The sequence below is a fragment of the Armigeres subalbatus genome, chromosome 2, assembly GCF_024139115.2.
Source record: "Armigeres subalbatus isolate Guangzhou_Male chromosome 2, GZ_Asu_2, whole genome shotgun sequence".
Taxonomy (NCBI): Eukaryota; Metazoa; Arthropoda; class Insecta; order Diptera; family Culicidae; genus Armigeres; species Armigeres subalbatus.
The window spans coordinates 116,380,680-116,406,361 of NC_085140.1; the positions used below are offsets into that span (position 1 = coordinate 116,380,680).

The 25,682-nt window shown below is 39.9% G+C and overlaps 1 protein-coding gene across 1 annotated transcript; it reads left to right on the plus strand.

Moving 5' to 3' along the window:
- The first annotated feature begins 8,437 nt into the window (after positions 1-8,437).
- Positions 8,438-25,201, plus strand: LOC134214996 (probable cytochrome P450 305a1). Its single transcript, XM_062694262.1, has 3 exons — positions 8,438-8,810; positions 22,617-22,866; positions 22,925-25,201. Exons 1-3 carry the CDS (start codon positions 8,720-8,722, stop codon positions 24,075-24,077), a joined length of 1,494 nt encoding a protein of 497 aa, XP_062550246.1. The 5' UTR covers positions 8,438-8,719; the 3' UTR covers positions 24,078-25,201.
- Positions 25,202-25,682: the final 481 nt, after the last annotated feature.

The window sequence follows — 25,682 nt, forward strand, 5'->3', positions numbered from 1 at the left end:
GCAAGCATTTCATTTTATTTTTATATTGTATATATCTATAATCATTTTTTCAATGAATGCTTATGCCGACAGAGATTTTTTTTTTCCCGATACAGGATCGAGGTCCAGAGATAGCGGTACGCTTCAACCGAAACACTAATGTATTAAGTTGTGATTATAGGAAGTAGTTAATTGTAGCTTAAGTTAACGATGAAATTGATGTTTCAGTGTTGGCAGTGTTGGAGCACAGTAGCTTTACAGGATTATCTGCAAGATCACTATTTCATATATTTTCTCCATATGACCAAATTTTACTTACAATATAACTTATTTGACTGTATTTGAGATGGGGTTGGGAGGGTGCATCAGGGCATCAATGAAGTTACAACTGGACAACGAAGTGGTAGCCAATCGGAGTCAAGGAAGGAAAATATTAGTCGTTAGCTGCTATTACTTTTATCTCCAACAGTTGTTAACCAGTTGACGCGCCCTTCTTCTAACAAACCATCCCGTGGAAAGCTTGACAAGTATTGCAAATTTCATTATTCTTTTTGTTGGATCATTCTGCTGGAAGGAGATTCTTATTTTCCCGTGGGTTTCGTGTAAGCGTCTCTGCTTACAGGTCCACCACCCACATTTTTGGCCCTTCATACAGCAAAATGTTGAATTCATAATGATAGTGAAATTTGACCTTAATGTCAAATGGAACCGCATGCAGCGCAAGACTCAAGCTAGGATGGTGGCTAACTACATACATACATACATTAAGGAGACTTTCAGCCCTAGGCTGGCTCGTCTCCGAAACATTATTATTGATTTAGAGAAGATTTAAGGTGTTATCGTGTCACATGAACATGGTTCACTGATCAGAAAACGTTTTGTGGTGATGTGATGTGCCATTTGGTGTATAATCCACTAGTGCGACAACTGGTGCTATAGGGCATTGCACGGACTGCTTTGCCTCTATCTCGCTGCAAAGAAATTATAAATGCAGACCGTGCAGTGCCCTTTAGCCACGACTGGTACATCTAGCCTACTTAAAGCTTTCCAAGGCAAATTAAACAGTCATCAAAATTGCCGTTATTTTTTTAGTAGCTACGCAAATTTTTGCAAAATTTGGCGTTTTTGACAGTGAAAAAGACTTTTTTCGCCGCATGTCCCCCAACTTTACATATAGGGGAAAGTGGGGAGACTTGATCCCCGGGGAGACCTTGATCACCCCATGTTTTATCGAGAACTAAAGTAGTTTTGTCCTAGCGTATTTTTTTAGTATAGATCCTATAGACAAATGACTTTTATGTGGTGAGTTATTTTTCGGATTGACAACCTTATTTACTCTGCAGGGCGATTTGTATGTTTTGACCTTCCTAAAGATTTTTATATTGGCCACGCAAAATTTTCACAACAATGGCCAAATGCTTTCGTTTTTTTTTCTCAGCAGAAAGCATAAAATTATAAAATATTTAATATACTTAATGATCTGTACTGAATGACAACATTCCATCAATGTTTTAGGGTATTTGGATTTGAAATTATTGCCTCAATATGGGGACACTTGATCCCCCATTAGTTACCCACAAAAATTTGTCGAAAACTACTACTACTACTACTACTACTACTACTACTACTACTACTTCTACTACTACTACTACTACTACTACTACTACTACTACTACTACTACTACTACTACTACTACTACTACTACTACTACTACTACTACTACTACTACTACTACTACTACTACTACTACTACTACTACTACTACTACTACTACTACTACTACTACTACTACTACTACTACTACTACTACTACTACTACTACTACTACTACTACTACTACTACTACTACTACTACTACTACCTCCTGAAACGTGGAGCAATAAAAGTTATTGGACTGGTGGTGAATGCATTAAAGTCAAAGTACACGCTAGAGGGCAGTAACAGCATTATTCTTTTCATTTAGTTTACATCAACGCAGATAACACTGAATCAACTATTTGACGCCACAATACACGGTTCGATGCCGCATCTCTCCATCCACGAATGCGCCCCAAGATCGTCAAGTCGTTTTGTACCTGGTCAGCCTATTTCGCTCGCTGCGCTCTACACCGTCTCGTACCTGCCGGATCGGAAGCGAATACCATCTTTGCAGGGTTGCTGTTCGACATTCTCGCAACATGGCCTGCCCATCGCATTCTTCCGGCTTTAGCTACATTCTGGATACTGGGTTCGCCGTAGAGTTGGGCGAGCTCATGGTTCATTCTTCGCCGCCACACACCGTCTTCTTGCACACCGCCAAAGATGGTCCTAAGCACCCGTCTCTCGAATACTCCGAGTGCTTGCAAGTCCTCCTCGAGCATTGTCCATGTTTCATGTCCGTAGAGGACAACCGGTCTTATTAGCGTCTTCTACATGACACATTTGGTGCGGTGGCGAATCTTTTTTGATCGCAGTTTCTTCTGGTAGGCCCGACTTCCACAGATGATGCGCCTTCGTATTTCACGACTAACATTGTTATCAGCCGTTAGCAAGGATCCGAGGTAGACGAATTCCTCGACCACCTCGAAGGTATCCCCGTCTATCGTAACACTGCTTCCCAGGCGGGCCCTGTCGCGCTCGGTTCCGCCCACAAGCATATACTTTGTCTTTGACGTATTCACCACCAGTCCAACTTTTGTTGCTTCACGTTTCAGGCGGGTGTACAGTTCTGCCACCTTTGCAAATGTTCGGCCGACAATGTCCATGTCATCCGCGAAGCAAATAAATTGACTGGATCTGTTGAAAATCGTACCCCGCCTATTACACCCGGCTCTCCGCATGACACCTTCTAGTGCGATGTTGAACAACAGGCACGAAAGTCCATCACCTTGTCTTAGTCCCCGGCGCGATTCGAACAAACTGGAGTGTTCGCCCGAAATCTTCACACAGTTTTGCACACCATCCACCGTTGCTTTGATCAGTCTGGTAAGCTTCGCAGGGAAGCTGTTCTCGTCCATAATTTTCCATAGCTCTACGCGGTCTATACTGTCGTATGCCGCCTTGAAATCAACGAACAGATGGTGCGTTGGGACCTGGTATTCACGCCATTTTTGAAGGATTTGCCGTACAGTAAAGATCTGGTCCGTTGTCGAGCGGCCGTCAACGAAGCCGGCTTGATAACTTCCCACGAACTCGTTCACTAATGGTGACAGACGACGGAAGATGATCTGGGATATCACTTTGTAGGCGGCATTAAGGATGGTGATCGCTTGAAAGTTCTCACATCACAGCTTGTCGCCTTTCTTGTAGATGGGGCATATAACCCCTTCCTTCCACTCCTCCGGTAGCTGTTCGGTTTCCCAGATTCTGACTATCAGTTTGTGCAGGCAAGTGGCCAGCTTTTCCGGGCCCATCTTGATGAGCTCAGCTCCGATACCATCCTTACCAGCTGCTTTATTGGTCTTTAGCTGTTGAATGGCATCCTTAACTTCCCTCAAGGTGGGGGCTGGTTGGCTTCCATCGTCCGCTGAACTTACGTAGTCATCTCCTCCGCTGCCTTGACTTTCACTGCCTGTACTCTCAGCACCATTCAGATGTTCCTCGTAGTGCTGCTTCCACCTTTCGATCACCACACGTTCGTCCGTCAAGATGCTCCCATCCTTATCCCGGCACATTTCGGCTCGCGGCACGAAGCCTTTGCGGGATGCGTTGAGTTTCTGATAGAACTTGCTTGTTTCTTGAGAACGGCACAGCTGTTCCATCTCCTCATACTCTGCCTGTTACAGGCGGCGTTTATTTTCCTAAAAAAGGCGAGTCTGATGTCTCTGCTTCCATCTATAACGTTCCACGTTCTACCGGCTAACTTGCTGGAGCGCGACCGCCCGCGCTGCGTCCTTCTCCTACAGAATCTGTCTGCACTCTTCGTCGAACCAATCGTTCTGTCAACTTCTTTCCACTTACCCGACGTTGTTCTCCGCTGCCTCGTTAATGGCTGCTTTAACTGTATTCCAGCAGTCCTCAAGAGGAGCCCCATCGAGCTCCCAATCTTCTTGGCAACGTTGCCTCGAGATGCTGCGCGTATGCAAAGGCGACATCAGGTTGCTTCAGTCGCTGTAGGCCGTACCGCGGCGGTCGTCGGTATCGAACATTGTTGATGACTGATAGTTTTGGGCGCAGTTAACCCATCACCAGATAGTGGTCAGAGTCGACGTTAGCGCCACGATATGTCATGACGTCGATAATGTCGGAGAACCTGACCTGAGCGTTCAAATCTCCTTTGATGATTCTGACGTCGTGGCTTAGACAGCTGTCGTACTCACGTTCCAGCTGCGCGTAGCATTAACTGCTAGAATTGGAAATGAATCGAATCGTTATGTGAGTTCACCATCACTTGTACATTGAAGAGCAGTGCTAGTCGCAAGCAAATATTAGTAGATTCCCTTAGCAGGAACAGCTAATATGGTCCTAACAAAGTAGCAACTACGGGGGTCAATCAAGCGCTAACGCTCGTGATAAGTTCCTGATTACAGTAACACGGTCTTCTTCCGTAGGAGTATTAACTTCGCCATTCAGTGTAGGCGGCCAGTTGATTCATGGCGCTTAAACAGTCATTCGATTATTGTCCTTAGCTCTTCTGGGTACCTTTCTGGCGATTTCGTTGGGCTACCAATCATTGTTATAGTGAACTTATATGCATCTCCCCATTAGTTTGCTCTGCATTCAAGTAGCCTTGTTGATCATGATTCGTGAAAGCAGCTCATGTCATCCATGAAATATAGGTCTGCGATCTTCTCTTTAAATATCGTTGTAGGCTCTCTGTATCCTACTCCCTTCTCGAATACAGCTGTGAAGGAGTTCGGCTATCGTCCTATTCCACCAGTAGAATGGACGGTAATCATGCCATAGGTACGTACCATTCTCGCTATAGTTACATCATTAAAATCATTAAAATAAAGATTTTTTTAAATACTCGTTTATGTACCCAATGTATGACAAATATGAAAATATACGATGGGCTGGACACATTTCTAGTGTACCGCTTCAAAAAACCAGTTCGTTCCAAATAGAGTTTGTTGAAAAAGTATTGAAATCACGTAGGCAGATGACATCATTGTGACAGTGTGACATCATTGCAAGTTGAAACTATTCGCTAAATAAGCTATCATTATATTTATGTACAACCCTCACCGGCGATGCTCTTTGCAACATGTACATTTCTCCACTCTGTAGTCATATCTTTTCCATGGAACACGCTATGTTTAAAGGCAACTATTATGCAAAGTGAATGCACCTCGGATGTTGGGCCGTTAGATCATAGTTTTTGACATCTAATTTAAGGATCTGTGTCGATTGAAATATTTCATCGGTGAAAATTTGACTTTTTTACCATTTAAGGGGATATTTTTAACCTAAAAATCTATTCTGAGTTTTTAATTTTTTTTGTAGCGAGATATAGGTATAAAATTCAGGCACCACATTTTTTTCCTAACGCTTCAAGGAAAATTTTCATATAAAAACAATTTTCATATGATGAAAGTAGCAGAAGTTATACTAAAAATACTGTTGACACCGAACATACATTTCATTTTTCGATAGCGAATTCTTGTGTAACTGCATATCTCATACGTGTCTATTAAAAAACCAGCAACCCTGCACCGTCCACTTGTTACCATAGAAACAGAATTTAACACTGGACAGGTCAAGAAAGATGCTCGATTATATTTCAATTGTGTTCATAATCATCTTCTGGAAGGAGGAGACTATGACACAATTTTAGAGAAAACCCCTCATCCAGCGCAACGTTAGCTGGTGGGATTGGTCTACCAAATTTTCTGCCGTGTAGCAAAAAACCATCAAGACAAATCTGAAGTCTGGATATCAGAGGTCAACGCAACCCATCACGCTCAACTTGGTTTCACTGGACGCTACTGCTGAAGTCTTTTAATTAAACGGGGTGTTTTGAAAGGAAAATAGTGCAATGGTTATTACAAGGTAAATGGAGAGTCTACCACAGTTAGTTGATTGCTGTTCTAGTGTAACATTGTTGGACTTCTATTCAGACGGCATACGATATTTTTGTAACAGTTTTTTGAATAGTTCGATAGCAGCTGGGCTACCAAACACCTAAAAATTTCTTATTTTGAAATTCCATGTTCTAGAATCGTTCGCATCACAGGGAGGCCCTACAAAGTATACGAAGCAAACAACGGAGGCCATCCACAGAAACTTCTATACTATTTAGCAAAACTACAAAATGCCAGATAACCACGAACAGTATGCAAGTTATCCACGGTGGTAGCATATAACAGTGGTCACATAATACAGACGTCCATTGAGGTTTAATCAAGTTTGAAATACAGAACATAAATACTACTTTGATCTAGTTCGTAGTATTATTTTTTTGTTGATTCGAAGTGTTAAAGAGTGATATTATGTTCTTAATTTTAATAATACTTCTTCTTATTGGCATTTTATCAACCACTCTGACATATGCCGCCTCGGAGCTTAGTGTTCATTCAGCACTTCCATAGTTATTAACTGCGAGGTTTCTAGTCCAAGTTACCATTTTCGCATTCGTATATCATTAGGCTACGATGATACTTTATGCCCAGGGAAGGCGAGAATATATCCTAGACAAGACCGGGAATCGAACGCAGCCACTTTTAGCATGGTCTTGCAGTGTAGCAGTGCATCTTACCGTACGGCTAAGGAAGGCTCCAGATCTGTTCATAATAAACCTTAAGAACATTTAAAACTGGCAGTAATTTTAATATAACTTCTACTATTTTCATCATATGAAAAATGTTTTTATATGAAAATGTTTCATAAAGCATCAGGAATAAAAAGTTGTGGTTTGGTTTTATATAATTTGTTTCAAAAAATTTAAAAAAATCAGCAAAGGTTTTTAGGTTAAAAATATTACCTTAAATAGTAAAAAAAAGTCAAAATTTCACCGATGAAATATTTTAATCGACACAGATCCTAGAACTAGAGGTCAAAAACTATGATCCAACGGTTTAACATCCGAGGTGCATTCACTTTGCATAATAATTGCCTTTAAACATAGCGTGTGGAATTCTCTCATAACTCTACTAGAAGCATGTCACCAAGACTGGGCCGTTTAAAACCATCTAGGCTTATGTGAGGGAACTGGCAAAACCAACAAATAACTCCAGCATAAACAACTTTGACCCAATAGACACTTTTTCTTGTTAAATATCTTGGCTGTGCATATGTACAGCACATGTTTCGAAATGGACAAATTAATATGGAATTTGTGAAAAAGAATCCACGTGTCTTGGAGGGACTCGAACCCTCAGTCTCCTACTCTCTAGGTAGACGTGATAACCCCTGCCTACACAACAAGACCACTTAAAGGTCACGTTTGCGGTAAAGCCATCAGAATCCGAGTACCAACCTCCACCGCAGTTGCTTTTTTTTGCAAATTGAATATCTTTCTGATGCTTGATTTGTCCAATCTTCACATGTGCTTTACTGTTGGATATCTACAGTCAAGCCAGCCCACCTTGTTTAAGTAGTGAAGACCCACCCAAGTTATAAATCAATTTCCATACAATCTTCAGATGACGCGTACACAATCAAATTACATCCAAATTAGCTTAAACTTTAGGAGGTCTATTGAAATACAAAACCAATCGTTTAAGCATAGGGGAGCGAAAATGTCAAAATTTTAATCACTCTAATGTACGTACAAGCACATACTAACACAAATACACACCTATGTACAGTTACACATACACACACAGATAGACAGACATTATCTCAATTCGACAAGTTATGTCGATTGGAATTCGACGATTGGTTTTGGAGTGCACCCTTTGACGTCTCCCCAAAACATTCCGATTTGAAATATCTCACATTTGAAGCATAATTCAGCGTTAGTTATTTTTATGTATTTTAAAAATATTCTTAAACATTTCAATCACAGTTTTACATGCTTTTCGTACATCTGAACATTATTTTCTTCAAAAGTCCAAAAATATGTATCATAAATAAAAAAACAAGCAAAATTATTTCTTTTGTATTTCATTTCTTGGCGTGAGCCCCATTGTTATATTTTAGTGCATTGTATTCTTTCTATATGGCATCCAGATAAGATAATCTAGTAAAAAATGCGTTGAAATTAATTTTGATTAAATTTCAATTTTTCTTATCTTTGTGGAATATTAAAAAAATAATCCCAACTAAAAACTAAACTTTTATTCGACGGGGTACACATTTTAAAAAAAATCCACACGGCAACACTGAAAACAACATATAATACATGTTGTGTGTCGGTCTCAATTAACATATATTCTTTGAATTGCATACATCGTTCATCAAAATAATCGAGAGAATGAGCGTACCATGCGCCACACTTTCGTCTTTGATAAGACGTTTTAGTAATTCTAAACCAAGTCAGCTCAAATTCAACCATATGGTACACACATGTGCCATCAGATCGGAGTATCTTCGCCGACTCAACCCTTTCTGCTCAGTTCGGTTTCGTATTTCAGCTCGTCCACATCGTTTGGGCGAGCACGCGGTTCATGCGGTTGTGTAATCTGCCCAGTCAGCTCCAGAGCACTAAAATCTTATTCTAGCCAGCATTCTTGAAGTGGAATAGTTGTGGTGCCATCGGACAAATTTGGACTGATATAAATTTGCATAATTTAGAAGATTGGCCTCGCAGGTGGATGTTATGCAACCCGATGCGATCGTGCAAAGATTATAAAAAAAAAGTTTTGACAGCCAATCATCATGATAGTTCTAGTGCTGAGCAGCATTCTTATCATCACCTTCATCAGTTGGTTATTGAAGCAACTTCGTAGACCACCAAATTACCCACCAGGTATGAGTTATCTGAAATCGAAAAAATCAAGTTTAGTTCAGTGACCGAGCATTTATTTGTTGATTGACAATTCATTGATGAACAAAACACATCGCGACAATTGATTAAGTGCCGGCCAACAGCGAGAGAACCACATGCAATAATCTGTGTATCAGCTGTCGCGTGAGAATTCAGTTGTGTCCCGAGTAGGAGAACATATTTCAAATCGAAAAAATATGGATACGCTATTTAGAAACACGAGAAATTGTAAAGAAATATATTCTTTGACAGCATATATCACCATCAATAAAATAATATCAATCTGATTTGATAAATTACTGGCAGAGCGTTCCCTGCCCTGGTTAGGCTCTCTGTATTGTATTTCAGTTGAAATATCAAACACTATGCTTATTGCAGTGTCGTAATAAATCATTTTCCGTTTAATCGCTTTAGTCTGCTCCACAACTCACCCATATCTTGGGGCTTAATGATTTAACAAAATATGTTTAAACTTTTCTAATATACAGGTACTGCGAATGTGACAAACATGTTAAGAACCAATATTCATTTAATCATTATTTTCCTCTATCCGCACTATATTTCCTTCATTTCACGAGATATTTGGCAATATAATGTTTAGTCTCGGAATTCTATATTTTGTACTCTATAAAGCTTTGGTTATCAGTTTATTCACTCCTGATCGGGATATGCCGGCTTCTGAGATTACTAGTAGGGGGTCATGCAATAGGCAGAGAATAGGCAGCGATTACGTTATATATTCCAAGATTCGAACGAAAGGAATACAAGATTTACAAACACAAAACGCGACGCGAGACTGGGCACAATACTTGTGGTTCTAACAAACGGAAAAGATTTTTAAAATTTCTCGATTGCTCGATGCTGCCCATCTACGTGATCAAACTAAGAGGAACGATTACATTTTGGTACTTGGCACACAACATTCACATTATTTTATGTTTCGGCTGTAGAGCGGCGGCAATGTATAGGGACTCCCATGCATTTGTTTGGGAATACTTTCGAACGTATTTTATTCCCAATCTATGGCGTGGTTTAGCTCACTGTGTGCTGCCACGCGCGAGCCATAGAACCTGTCGTTGTTCACTGCCCTTTCATGGTCTTTTGAACAAACCTTAAGTTTCGGCGTGTGTTTGGCTTATATACACTGCAAGATAATCTTGGCTCGGGATTTCGTAGATGCCAGACATTTCTTCCTACATAATCTTCTCTCTTTCATAGCACATAGGCGATCCTTCAAAGTATATTCCCACATTAATAAACTACCCAGAAACCATGTTTCTTGAGAGTGACCTGAACAGTTTTTGTCATATTCGGGTAGAAAGGTAAGCTTATTCTTCAAACATTTTGCGTTTTCGGCTGCAGTGTAGTGACGTTTTGACGATGCTTTTGGATATTCTTTTTCCGTCTCAAAGTCCATCTTCCCCATTAGTATTTATGGTTAACAGCCGGTGCGTCAACAACTGAAAAGCTTGTTTTTGTGCACCAAAATGGTTTGAGTCCCATACAAGATTAACTCATTTTTTACCGTCGTTCGCCTATGCTAATTATGGAGTTTATTCTGTGAATAGGCAAGCGGGAGTCTCCAGGAAAACCTTCCGCATCTGATGGTTTAGCACAACGGACCATGAGACTGATGAGACCAAGATGAATACACAGCTAGGTGTTTCAATCTGCCCAGTTTATGGACGAGAAGAAGGCGGGGGTGAAATATTCATTTTCGGTGCAAAACATAAACAAACCGGCTGGCTCTTCCATACTAAAATCCAAAATGGCTGAATCGTGAATTTGACAGATTGGAACACCTAGTGGTGTAATCATCTTGGATGAGACTGTCAACCAATTGCCCCGACTACTTTGATTATTTTCAAATTGATTATCAGTATCAGGCCCACTTGGATGGTTTCAAAGCCAATAAATATTTGCATACATAGTACACGGCAAATGATATCTCACTGCCACGCACTAATATAAGATTCAGCAAGCATCGTTCATCGTCAAATTACTCAACGGAGACGTAGACTGCCCGCATCTTTTATCTTTGCTGAACTTTCGTGCATCAGGAAGACTTTTAAGGCAACACACTTTGATGCAGCATGGATTTCACCGAACTCGTTATGCATATAACCAGCCCATTTGCGCGATGATACGAGCTTTCAAATCAGTTGAATCTGTGTTTGATTTTGGATTGACTACATCTCAATTTGTTAATAGGATAAGAAGACTACATATAGATTAGTAACGTTTCACGTTATTCATTAAGATCAGATCAGATCAGATGAATTATAATAAATAAATAAATAAATAAATTTAATTCAATAAATTAATTGTTATTCGTATTGAAATAATGTAATGTCTGTTTGACTTCTAATAAAGATTCCATGATTTGCGTCACTTATAGCTAGGGAAACTATCTTGGATTTCACCAGAAAATTCTTCTGTTTTGAGTTGAAAAATTCTTCTAAGTATTCTACAAAATCATGGAGAACTTTTCGGTATTTCCTCTTGAAATTATTTGGAGATTCCACGGAAAAATCTTTGGAAATTATGAAACTTCTTGGGAAATTATTTTGAATTTCAACGGAAAATTCTATAGAATTTCTCAGAAAAAGTCTTTAAAGTTTCCAAAGGATTTTTTTTGAAGCTCCACGGGACTATCTACAGAAATTGTAAGGAGAATTTTACGAAATATCCACGAGGAAAATATAGATCTGTGGCGGTGCAGATTTTAAACAGCGGCCCGCCGATGCAAGAATATCGATGGCCGAGCGCACCTCTCTAGGAGGAATCGAATCTACCGGAAACTGCATCAGTTGACTTTGGGATATAGTTTCAGCAGCCGTGGAAAGTTTATTAAAATTTATTTTGAATCAAATTGATTTTTGTTGGATTTTTTAAGTTTGATGTTGTTCTGATTCAAGTTTGTTTTTTGTTGCTATATTTTTATACCGAAACGGATTTTAATAACTGAATTACTTAACACGTGATTGATCTCCATATTATTTCACAATAGGTCATTGCGCACAACAAATATGATTTTTTTTATTTTGTAGAAGTTTACGTAAAGGAAGGAGGAAGGGTTTAGGAAAAGTCTACAAAAGTCTACTAGGAGGTAGGGGGTGGTCGAAAATGTGATTTGCGCACAGCCCCTAATATTCTGAAATAAATTAAAAACGAAAAATCGTTCGATGGAATGTCAAACACAGGATGTTTAGACTGCCCGCATCTTTTATCTTTGCTGAACTTTCGTGCATCAGGAAGACTTTTAAGGCAACACACTTTGATGCAGCATGGATTTCACCGAACTCGTTATGCATATAACCAGCCCATTTGCGCGATGATACGAGCTTTCAAATCAGTTGAATATATATTTTTTGCCAATGTCCTCCTTTTCCAACCAAACATAAGATATTATAAAATCTTAAAATTTTCATAGTCTTATCTAGTTTTCTAATAGCCAGTCCCTTTTTTTAATCTATCTTAATATTCTTAGTCTTACAATATTGGGAGAGTCAATCTAAACCAGGAAAAAAGACATCTAACGCAATTTACGATTTGTCCGTTCACTTTCAAGTAATTTTATCGAAATGCGATAAGCGCTCGCACAATGTCCAATTTACATCATATTAACTCATCGTATCGTCATACCAATTTCATACATTCTCGTGTGAGCCGCGAAATATTGAACGATTTGAGCAGAAGATTTTCTCTTATCAACAACAGCACGAGGGTCGTGTACTTTATCAGTAAATCGCTTCCGTATACAGATTGAGCGAGTGTGATTAATGTTTGCCAAATTCCATATCACGTGTGAGTGATAGAAGGAACATTATTTGTCATTTCTTCAGCATTGAGCGATTTTGGTTTTAACATTTTCAAAAATCATTAAATTTGATCCATAATCATCAAATTTGATTAAAATACTGTACATATTGGTAAAGAGGGTGACAACTAACCCGTATGACCCGTATTATTTGGTCGGGGTTCTGCGAAACTGGTGTCGAAACCTTTCTTACCGACCTGTTATGCTGCGTTCCTAGAGTGAAAACGGAATGTGTACATTTGATGTAGGATTGCGTCATTTGCGCGATTGAGGGACATCCGATTTATGATCAGTTGGAGCTACTACACACTTAGTAAACTGGACCATCGAAATTCAAAATTGGCGCCTTATGAGTCTTCGACTGATTATTTCATCAGTCGATGTGTGTTTTGGTCTATATACACCCGAAAATAATTATAATGAAGATCGAAGTAGACATGTGTGAATGGGTGCAACATAATTTCGCTGTCACAAATTTTTGTCTGTTTCTGTATATGACAAAATATTTCTGTGGAATTTATTCAAATTCATCAGCACATGGCCTTCAACTTATCCGTTTAAGAAGTGATCTACATTCCTCGATAGGGCCAGGGACCAGCTACCCGAAATGTTCTGCGGTTTGATCTAGTACCAATATGTGTGATAGTGCTACCATTCGACGTCGTGGTCAATGTGTAATGGCTACCGAACAATACAGCAAACATTAGTGAGAAGAAAATTAAATGACTTTAGGAAATTATGTGGTCTCTTCGTATATCTTTGGTGTTCGCTGTTCAAAATTGAAGTTCTTCTGGATAAACTAAATTGGTGAGCACGTTCCAGTTCTTTACTTTTCTTTCTCTCATTGCTTTACCAATCTATAAAAAATATGCACTAAATACGTACAGGGCATCGTTTGTTGCTATTGCCGCGGATATTGTGGGAGTCCCAGGTATCCGGTTCACGCTTTAGTTAGCAACGGTGGCTCTTCTTGACCTTCTACTCCCTGAGTAGTTAGTATGAATAAGGGCGTCCTTGTGAAGTTTTGCTGTACCTGTTATGAACAACTTGTACATCCCTTTCCCTCCACAGCCTGAAGAAACATTTCTTGCTTCAGATGTGATTCCCTTTTGTCGTACTAGTTGTCGTAATAAAAAGGGCACCATTACGGAGCATGAGATCTGATCAAATTATTCGTAGTACTACTTAATCAACACCCCCGGTTGGGTGAGGGATAGAGGATGACGCACACACACATATACACCCGAAAATAATTATAATGCTTGCGCTGATTTTCATACAAAATGGTCATGTTTGAGGATCAGTATCTCGATTTCTAGCGATTAGATTAAGGATAAATTTGGCCTTCTATCCATAAGGGCCACAATTGATTTTTACTGCGCGCACGGTAAAATCAAACGGGTTTGCTATTTGTTGAAAATCTGTCGGTGCAGGTAAACTAACCCTCGATATAGTAATTTCAACCGCAACATTTCTTTCGCACCATAGGGGGCTGGGGGTAATATGGACACCCTAAGGAACCGCGTCATTTTCACAAGGAAAACGTCGTAATATTGGGGACTTAAACCACTTACGTGAATTTTTAGTAGAAACACTACGATGCCTTGAAGTCAATTTAGTGGAAAACAGTTGGATTTTGTGATGTTTTTGACAATGAAAATCAGGATGAGAAAAAACTCGGTTTAAAAGTATGCGGGTGAAATGGACATAGTGTGTGGGTAAAACGGACATGTTAAGAAATAAAGTTTAAAACAATCAATTTAGTTGATAAATTGTATGCATAGGCGAAGCATCTATAAAATGTGCCTCTTAAAATAAAAATGTTGGATAATAATTAATATATTAGAGAGAGAGTTAGTTCTGAAAATATATTGAGAGAGTTCGGCTGGTACCTGGTGCTGGGAATTTGGTTTCATCAGTACCCGCTAAGCTGCGGAGGACGACAGAGGTCCTTCGTAGCTTAGTAGGGAAAGCACCTGTCTAGCGTACTGGGGTCGTGGGATCAAAGCCCACCGAAGGGGCGGTTACCCTCTAATACCTTTTCCGAACTAATCTATCACATGTTGTACATATGCATAATCGAGTTTCGAGTTTACTAAAAACCATATTACATCATTTGAAATTACTTAAAAATGTCAATGGTCTGAACAAAACTCGGAGATTCGAATTTCCTAATGAATGCTTGGTGTTTTCGGATATAAACAATTTGATGAAAAAAATGTATGTACTTCATATGATCCAAATTTCCCACACCAGAACGTGTCCGTTTTACCCCACCATGATCCATTTTCTTTAAAAATTCTCAAAAAAATGAATTGTTGGAATTTTTAACTATCATTTATTTGGAAGGCTTATTTACCGTAAAGCGCTATGGAGCCGGAATCATGTTTTTAAATACAGTTTTTCATGTTCTTATACACTAATGTTAGTTTTGGGGAACCGAAAGACTCGCGGTTTGGTCGAGGTTAGGGAATACAATTATACCATATGAAAGGGAGGGAATTTAGGGTGCTTAATTAATTACAATGCTGATGTTCACACAGTTGAAATCCTTGGCAATGTTTCACATCTGTAATGAGACAAACATTTTTTGGGATATAGCAGCGAGAGAAAGACATACGAATGGTATTTAACGGTAAACAACAGGAGGAAGAAATTCTTAAGGGATTGCGACATCAAAAGAGATGGATGGACGACGATTATAATCTAACATCAGCAACTCTCAAGAATTGGTGGAAAAGGGACATGTATTCGAGATCAAGACCCGCCAACACTTCCCTAATAGGCTTTGGCTGCTTTCCTCGGACCCGAAGATGTTCAGTTAACGCCGATCTGGGGCCACAATACTCCTCGCACGCCCACACGACATGTTCAATGTCCTGATAATCCGCCTCGCAAACACAGAGATTGCCTTCTGAGAGCCCCACTCCAAAAAGATGTGCATTTAAAGAGTAGTGATTGGACAGTAGACGACACATGGTTCGAATGAAGTCTCGTCCCAAATTCAATTTTTTTAACCATGGCCGCTTCGACTCCTGTTGGCAATTTGAATACAGCCATCTAGCTGATCAAGGTTTCCTGACGAACTAGTGAGGAAAAATCATCGAAGGTGATTTGCCGATCGTAAATATCACCTTCCATAGTGCCCACCTTAACCAGAGTGTCCGCTTTCTCATTTCCCTTTCAGCTTTCCGTATCCCATTCAGAAGATACGCTGAGTGCTGAACCGGTTTCACTGACCGAACAGCCTACAAGGAACTAAGACTGTCGGTGAAGATGAAAAAGCCGTTGATAGGCGGCTATCAAAACGGATAGAGAACATAAAAAAAAAGTTTGTTCTGAGCAGTGTACCCAAACTATTAGTCATCCTGCTAATGGTTTTAGGGAAAAGTAGTTTTTAATCTTGAGTTAATGAATTATTGTAAAAACAATACCCGGCTCCGTGATGCCAAATGGCGATTGAGCCTGCTAAATAAACGACAAAAAAATATATCTTTAATCAACTAAATAGTTTTCATATTTGAATGTAGTAAAACATGTTGCACTCATAATTTGAAACAAGCAATAAGATCCACTTGATAGAGTGCCAAATTTGTAACGATTTAGCTCAAACGGGACCCCTGTCCGTTTTACCCCCACCTCCCCCATAGACGAATTTCGCACCACCCCTTCTATGGGGCTGGAAGCACCATCTCAGAATCAAATCAAACTTGGTGGGCATGAGGATATGGTATTTCTAAGCCACTCTGCATACTTGGTTCTTCAAAAAACGTCAAGAGTAACATTTGATGAGGGCCAATTTTTTTTCTTTGATTTTTTAAAAAACGATGTACACCCAGGTTTTTTTTTATACGGTTTGGTTTTAGTCGTTTAAGACCTCCAGCGTCTATAAAACAATGAGTTGACCCCACGAAAAAGTTCATAAAAAATCGAAGAAAATTTAGGGGGTATTTTAAAAGCTGTAAAAATTCAGGTTGACTGAGAAATTATTGAATTCCAACCGCGTAAAAAAAAACCTGGGTGTAACTCTAAAATGACAAGACCTACAAAAAAATGTTGTATGGCGGACTGTCGTGAAATTCCCTGAAGTTTATTGGAAAAATATCCAAAAAATAAAAAAGCGATTCCTACACTGAACCAAATTAGTTTTAAAAATTAAAATAGATATTACAAAAAAAAACCTCATCTCGATGAAATTTTCGAAATCGATGAAATTTTCTCTACAGGTAGGTATTTCAATTATCTAACTGTGACATATTTAAGGAAAAAAGGTTTTCTAACAAAAACTTTTTCCATGTCCATATTGAGTGAAAATTTATCAGCGTGTTTTATGCCTACAGTGCCGAATATAGGTTCAGCAGCCTATCTTCAACCAACGACACATTTTGGACGTATAAAATTTTGTTTAGGACGCAATTTAGCATAATCTAGCATTTATGTGGACCAACATTTGAAAAAGGTTTATATATGTACTCAATATGGGCATGAAAATAGTTTTTTTAGAAAAACTTTTTTGCCTTTCTCGTACAACAAAGTTGTACCGAAAGGCTATCTTTTCACTCCGAATACGAACTTCTTATATGAGTCTCGCATACCCATAGTGTTATATACCAATCGACTTGATGGTCCTAAACGGAAAAAAATATTATAGTCGAAACGAGGGTTATCTTAAGAATATGCACCGACGATTTTCAACATATAACAAACCCGTTTGATTTTACCATTCTGCCTTGAAAAAACTACTGGAAAAAGCACGTGGTATCTAAGATGTCCGATTTGTGGCTTACAACAACAACATTCGGAATAATACCAAGTAAAAAAATCAAAATTATCAAGAAATTGCTTACATCCCTCAAGAGGTGTTGAGAGCTAGAGCTACATCTTCAGCTGTCTTGCGTCATCGATATCTGAGCCAAATAACTTGCCCAAAGGTTATGGAAGAATCACCAAACTAAAATTGGAAAAAAAGATTTGAAGACCTGATGGAACCAACTCTACAACATTTTCCACGAAAAAATAAAACAAAAATAATGAAATTATTTGTTTGTTATGTTAAATTCATAAGTTCAAAAGATAAATGTTATACCTATCATTGAATTCGCTTAACTTCTATTTGGAGATAGCTAGTAACTAAAAATAATGTAAGTAATTCAAACTTGACAAAAAATTTCAATAAAAAAAAATAAACCGTCTAAGACGAATTAAGTACTGTCCATTTAATTCCACCAGTTAATTTTCTCGACTCAGTCGAGTCTAAGTCTAAGTACGAGATACTGAAGACGACCACACAGTTGTGGTCGAAATACGTATCTGCAAAGTTAACGAAAATTAACTGGTGGAATTAAATGGACAGTACTTAATTCGTCTTAGACGGTTTAATACATTCCACTAAAAAGAGCTTAATATATTTTTCTGAAAAAAAAAATAAATAAATAAAGCAGCCACTTTTTCCCCGCGAAAATGTTTCGTTGAGTATCAGATTTGGGATATGTAATTTCAGGACGAAGAAAAATCTTGCGCAAACCATTTTGAGAAAACGCAATTCTAGGAACTTTTTTTCAAATGGGCGTACATGATTCTGACCTTGATTTTTGGAACGGCGACTGTGCTTTTCAATTAAACTATTTTGGTAAACTTATGTGTCTAACAGAAAGAATAGATTCCGATCTATCTGGTAGTAACGTTTGTTGAACAAAATAAGCTAAATTTAGAGAATATTAACCGTTTCAAATTTCAAGGTCAAATACAGTTACGCCTATTTGAAAAAAGTTCCTAGAATTTCAAAAAATATGTTTTGGCCATTTCCATGCAAGCAGATTTTTTACAATATTTTTTGCCCAACAACTCTCCTAGAAACCATAATGAAAACACTGCCTTTCGGTGCAGATTACTGACAATTTATAATGGAGAAAATAATACACTGACATAAAAATATTACATAGTTAAAAATTTATAATAAATTGAAAAATTTAAAGGAAAAAACTCAAAATCAATGTCGTTATTTCTTTACCATTTTATTACCACAAAACACGCATCTTTACGATATCAGGTTGATGGAAAAGTTTCAAATGAAAACGCTCTGGAAGCCATTTTGGATGAATCTATTACGCCAAACCGTCATATAGGGCCAATATACAACTATTTCAAACTTATAAGCATGGCTACAGCGTCGATACACCTATCCCTAGCGTATTGTGTAGCTCCATAATCGTCGGTCTTGGGTGATGTTCCTCCAGTTTCCCCGAACGTTAAGGGTCCCCAGGTCCGATTCCATAGCGTGCAGCCAGCGTGTTCATGGCCTTCCACGAAGTCGCCAGCCCTTATCTGGTTCTTTGATGAATATTGTTTTCGCTATTCTTTCTTCCGACATTCGCACTAAGTGACCAGCCCACCAAGGTCTGCCGTATTGTATATGATTGACAACATTTTCTTCTTTGTATACTTGATACAGCTCATGATTCATACATCTGCGTCACACACCATTATCCAGTTTCTCTTCGAGTATTGTATGCAGCACTTTTCGCTCGAAAACCCCGAAAGCTCACCGGTCCACCTCTTTTAATCACCATGCTTCATGTTCATAAAGGGCCAGAGTTTTGTATAGAGCAAATTTCGTTTCCGTCTGCATGTTGCGGGACCTAAGCTGGTTACGTAATCCGTAAAAGGCCCTATTCACAGCAGCAATACGTCTTTTCACTTCACGGGAAACGTCATTGTCACAAGCTTTTTCAAGGAAAACAAATTCTTCAACAACTTAAACACATCCCCATCAAGCACTACCTCAGCACCAACACCAGTAGGTCTTCCTCTATCTCTACCTGCCACCATGTACTTTTTCTTGGTAGAGCTTATGGTTAAGAATATCCTCACCGTTCCCTCTTCAGTAGGACAAAAGCCTCCACTACTGCTCTGCGATCGATTCCAATGAGGTCGATGTTGTCCGCAAAGCCCAGGAGCATATGCGACCGTGTGATGATAGTGCCGTTCCTCTGCACGTCAGATCTCCTAATAGCGCCCGTGCAATGTTGAACAATAAATGCGAAAGTGCATCCCCCTGCTTCAATCCGTCTAAGGTCACTAACGAGGTTGACACTTCGTCTGCAATCCGGATATTTGATTTCGAGTCACCCAGCGGTGCACGTATCAGTCTAATCAGTTTAGCCGGAAAACCATGTTCGGACATTATCTGCCACAGCTATTTTTTTTCACTGAATCGTACGCTGTTTTGAAATCAATGAACAGATGATTAACCTGCAAGTTGTACTTCCGGAATTTATCAAGGATCATCCGCATTCTAAACATCTGATCCGTCGTTGATCAGCCCTCACGAAAACCTACCTGGTATTCGCCGACGAAGGACTCCTCAAGCGGTCTCAGTCTGTTAAACAGGATACGCGACAGGATTATGTACGCTGAAATCAGAAGGGTGCCTCTGTAATTGGCACACTGTAGTCCAGTAGTGCTCAATATTTTTTTGCGTTTTTTGTTTTAATTTGCTTGTCACACAATAAAAATGAGCTTTTACCTTACAAGTTAGTACTTAGACGAAAGCTTTCAAATATATCTATCAGCTGAGAATATTAAAACGAATATTGGTGTTAAAATCACTCCGTACGACTTAATCAAAGTAAAATTACCCTGCGGCCCGCGGGCCGCACTTTTGTTTTGCTTTGATCGTTTGGTATGGAGTGAATTTAACACCAATATCCGTTTTATCACCCTTAGCAGATAGATATATTTGAAAGCTTTCGACCAAGTGCTAATTTGTATGGTTAAAGCTAATTTTTATTGTGTGATTGAGTAAATTGAGAAAAAAACGTCCAAAGTACTAATCAACACTGCTGTAATCTGTGCCCTTTCTAATAGATTGGGCATATGGGGCCATCCAACCAGACGGCAGGCAGTTCTTCATCCTCCCATATTTTCTGGATAATGTGGTGGATTGATTGATGCAGCTGTTTACTTCCATGTTTGAAAAGCTCGACCGGGATCTCGTCCAGCAGTTTTGCTGTTTTTCAGCTCGTTTAGAGCCTTCTTTACCTCATCTTTACCTCGTTAGTGGTTCCACAGCTTGACCTTCGCCGACTATGTCCATCCCGCTCCTTAATACACCTTCATTTTTACCGTTCAACAAATCTTCGAAGTGCTCCTTCCACCTGTCTGCCACCATAGTCTTGTCTGTCAGCAAATTCCCCTCTCGGTCATTGCGCACTGGCGCAGTCTTATGCCGCGCGCTATTGACAGTTGCGTAAAACCTTTGCTACACTGTACCGCTTTCTGTTGGAACGGGTACGAGCCACTAGCATTCGACTCCTAGCAACATGTTTCTCGTCCGTCACTCGCTGACACTCCTCATCAAACCAACCATTTCGTTGGTGTCGCTGTGCAGTGCCTAACACTTCCTGCGCTGTTGTAGTTACATCTTCGTGGATATTTTCCCACAATCTGTTGACGTCGCCATATCCGGTGGCATCTCCTATCCGCTCGTCCAGCTTCTGGTGGTACTGTTCAGCAACTTCTTCAACTGACAAGCGTTGGATATTGAAACGCATCGTTTTGTTGTTTCGTGAATTCGTGACGCTGGATGTCGCGCCCGATTTTTTGCAACTACAAGGTCAATGTTCGGATCTCTGAAGGACCTTACATCTATAACATCCGAGAAATGTCGTCCGTCGATCAGCACGTGGTCTATCTGTGAGCAAGTATCTCCACTTCGATGTTGCCAGGTGTGTTTGCGTATATTCTTACGTGCGAAGTAGATACTGCTGATTGCCATCCTCTAGCATCAGCAAAGGTTACAAGTCGCTGACCATTATCGTTGGGAGCTGAATGACGGCTTTTCGTACCAATGACAGGGCGGAAGAAACTTTCTCATCCGATCTGCGCATTTGCATCCCCAATTACAATCTTTACATCGTGTGTTGGGCACTCTCCGTAGGCCTTATCAAAGCTCTCATAAAACTCATCCTTCACGTCATCAGGCTTATCGTTCTTTGGGGCATAGATGCTGATCAGTCTATAGTTGAAGAATTTGCCCTTTATTCTCAACACGCAAATGCGGTCGCTTATCGGCTTCCACCGGATAACACGCTTCATCTGCTTCTCGATCACCATGAATCCAACAAGTGTTCGCTATGGGATCCACAGCCCGGAATTCACGTTCTCCAGTTTTAGGCCACCGTATTTCCTGGATTGGTGTCACACCCACGCCGACCTCCTGCAGCTCTCGAGCCAGGAGCCCAACACGTGCGGGTTCATTCAAAGTTCTCACGTTCCAAGATCCGACTTTCCAATCGTTGTCATTTATTCGTTGCCGGTTATGTTGCCGTTGAGTTGAATCAATCCGTTTGCTCTACTTTTGCCTTTCTTGGTAACTGTAGAATCTTTGGTAGGCTATCTTACCAGGGTTGCACTACCTATATCGCGTTGAAGGAGCTGCCTGCTCAATGCAGACACGATGCAACATGATGTGCACAGTTTATTTTAGAGTCCCTCGCTGGCACTCGGACGATGATCAGCCGCCCCTAATATGGAGAACAGACGCTCGCTCAGATTTGCACCTCCGGAGAGGAGCAAATCCCCCCTTCCCTGTCAGTAACGACCATAGTTCCCACCCGGGTTGGTTACCCGATCTTCCCTAAGGCTGCAGCGCCACGATGAGGAAGGGATAGGAATTGCTGGGTAAGAGGCTAAGGATCGCGGTGTTGAACTTAATCTGTAGATTAAAAAAACACTTTAATAAAGTTAAAAAAACTAAGGGCCGCGAAATGGGATCTATTTTATTCCTTGAGGTACGCGAAGTAACAATGGTACGCTTTACCCAGCATTTGCAGTGCCATTATTCAATTGGCAGCTTACCATATCTGTCGATTTGTTAATTTCATCATAGTTCTAACGCGATAGTGGTGGTTTATCCATATTTCTGTTCAACAACAAATGCCTGTACATTAATTGCTATTTTCTTACAGGGCCCCAATGGCTTCCCCTTGTCGGTAATACGCCGTTCGTTCGCAAATTGGCTCGCGCCAGCGGTGGTCAACATTTGGCATTTGAAGCACTTTCCAAGCAGTATAATAGCCCCGTTATAGGGCTAAAACTAGGCCAGGAATACGTAGTTGTTGCCCTGCAGTACCCTGCCGTTCGAGAGGTTCACAGCAAAGAAGAGTTCGACGGTCGACCGGACAATTTCTTCCTCCGATTGAGAACCATGGGAACAAGGTGACATTTTTTTCAATAAGTCAAAAGCAAATAATGTCAGCACGTTTTTGATTTACAGATTAGGAGTTACTTGTACAGATGGTCCATTCTGGGTAGAACACAGGAACTTCGTTGTACGGCATCTACGTCAAGCGGGCTATGGGAGACAACCGATGCAGCTGCAAATACAAAATGAGCTCAACGAGCTGACTGGAATCATCAGAGATTTGAAAGGAAATCCTGTGTGGCCTGGCAGTATACTTCCAACGAGTGTAATAAACGTACTGTGGACTTTCACCACGGGATCAAGGATTGCAAGAGATGACCAACGACTCGCAAGATTGCTGAAACTGCTTCAGGACAGATCGAAGGCATTCGACATGTCCGGAGGCATACTGAGTCAATTGCCTTGGCTTCGTCATATAGCGCCGGAATGGACCGGATACAACCTTCTCAAACAGTTCAATCAAGAATTACATGAGTTCTTCATGATAACTATCAAAAAACATCATCAGGAGTACAACGAAGAGAAATGTTCGGATGACTTGATCTACGCGTTTATCAAAGAAATGAATGATCGAAAAGATGCCTCAAGCTCCACGTTTACGGATCTACAGTTGACAATGATCATACTTGATATTTTCATTGCAGGATCTCAGACCACCAGTATTACCATTGATTTAGCATTCATGATTCTGGCAATGAAACCTGACATCCAGAAAAAGATTCACACTGAAATCGATGAACATTTGCATCAAGATGAAATGCCTCAGCAAAACGATCGAACAAGCTTACCCTATACGGAAGCATTCTTGTTAGAAGTTCAGAGATTTTTCCACATCGTCCCCGTTAGTGGTCCCAGAAGAGCGCTTTCAGATTGCACCCTGGGAGGCTATCAAATACCCAAAAACACCACAATTTTAATGGGATTACGTACAGTTCATATGGACCCGGAACATTGGGGCGATCCGGAAAACTTCAGACCTGAACGATTCATCAGTTCAGATGGAAAGATAATCAACGTCGAACGTCTGATTCCATTTGGACTGGGCAGAAGACGCTGCCTCGGTGAATCTTTGGCACGAGCCTGCATGTTCACATTCCTTGTTGGGATACTACAGAAATTCACTCTCCGACAGCCCGATAACTGCATCGATAAGCCAAGTCTGAAACTGCTCCCGGGAATCACGCTCTCGCCGAAACCATACCAAGTGGTGTTTGAACCAAGATGAACCAGACCGCTATTGCCGTGGCTATTGCGCATGTGCAACAGTGACATCAATGCAGGCATTGCAGCGAACTGGATTTTTCACTAGGCTGATTGAAACATGTTTTTGCTGCTCATACCTTTGTGATGAATATTTCGCGTTGGCTTCTAATTTCACGTTAGAATATACAGTTTTCGGTTATAAAATTTATGCATATGAAAGCCTACATAGTTATATGCGTTATGATTTTTTTCTTTTACTCTAGAAGCGACAATAATCGAGAAACTTAAAAGCTCATGCGAAATATGGAATCGTGGTTCGGACGCAAAGTGGTGTAAGTGAGAAAATCTTAGTTTATAAAAAAACAAGCTGCAAAGATGTTAGATATTTATTACTTCATACGAATTTTATAGAAGCCTTATAATTAATAATTAATTGCTCATTTCCCACTCATTTTTTGCCAAAATATGCCTTACATCCTTTTGCAAATATGAAATGTCGAAAATAAAAATAACTGCAAAAAAAATGTGCCATCCGAGATATCCGAATGATTAATTAAACGATTTTCGAATTCTTCGAATTCTTCTACTTGACAACTTGAATTACAACTTTCCTATGGTATCCGGAATTTTTTTTAATGGTATATCAAACGGATTTTCAATAAAAATCTAATTCTGAATGAAGTCTTAAAGTTTCTTAAACAAATCTCTTCACTTTTTACCATATTCCACGTTTCTAAACACCGGGACTCAACCTTAAGTATGCCTCCGAGCCCATCTGTCACAGTTGAGCTCCCGCTCCCTATTAAGGTTTGAAATCTTAAATGATTTCGGATTTCGTGACGGTTCCCAGTTTGAAATTTTCATGTTGCCCCCTGCATCCGAGCCTTCTCCTTAGACGTAGTTTACGTCAAAGGCTAGTGCGCTGCTGAAAAGTACTGTGCAAATTGATAGGATACGGAATGCTCACGGAATGATTCCGGAACTGATAAGTAGAGAAAATTTCGTAACGCTAATAACGCCTGCTGGGTAAAGTAAATGGAGCTGTCACATTCCCTTACGGAAAAATATTCCGTACAGAAAAGTGACATTACACCCATACTGAATCAGCTGTCAAATTTACCTTGGTAATTTTCCGTAAACCCATTCCGTAAAAGCAGCGTACTAGGCTCAAAACATGTTGGAATGCAGCCCTTAATAGGGTAAACAACTTGATTTAGACCCCTACAGATTTTGGACCCTCCTTGTGGAATTTTATTGAATTCTGACCCAAAATCAATGCCGTTGCTTGTTGTTCTGCATTTATTTAACTAGTCTCTTGTGCGAAAATAACGATATTTAGATGAAATTTTAATTAAATCAGTTTGGACAAGAAGGCAAGCGTTACAATGCTGCAAAGCATGCATCGCAGAAAATCTCAAATGCACACAATAAGTTCATGTCGAAATTTAGAATTTAGAATGCAGGAATCATCTTATTTATGTATGCCAATCGAAAGATAAGGCTTTGCTTCGGCTTAATTGACCAGAGCGAATTGATAATTCAACTTTGAAGAGTCTTAATTTGGAGTGTCCAAAATGTGTATATGTTGCACTTGGGAGTGTCCAAAATATGTTACACTTTCCAAAAC

Excerpts from the sequence above, each read along its gene's own strand:
- LOC134214996 (XM_062694262.1), top strand. The coding sequence starts at position 8,720 with ATGATAGTTCTAGTGCTGAGCAGCATTCTTATCATCACCTTCATCAGT. Across the intron at positions 8,811-22,616 it reads ACCACCAAATTACCCACCAG|GGCCCCAATGGCTTCCCCTT; the intron begins GTATGAGTTATC and ends ATTTTCTTACAG. Across the intron at positions 22,867-22,924 it reads TTGAGAACCATGGGAACAAG|ATTAGGAGTTACTTGTACAG; the intron begins GTGACATTTTTT and ends TTTGATTTACAG.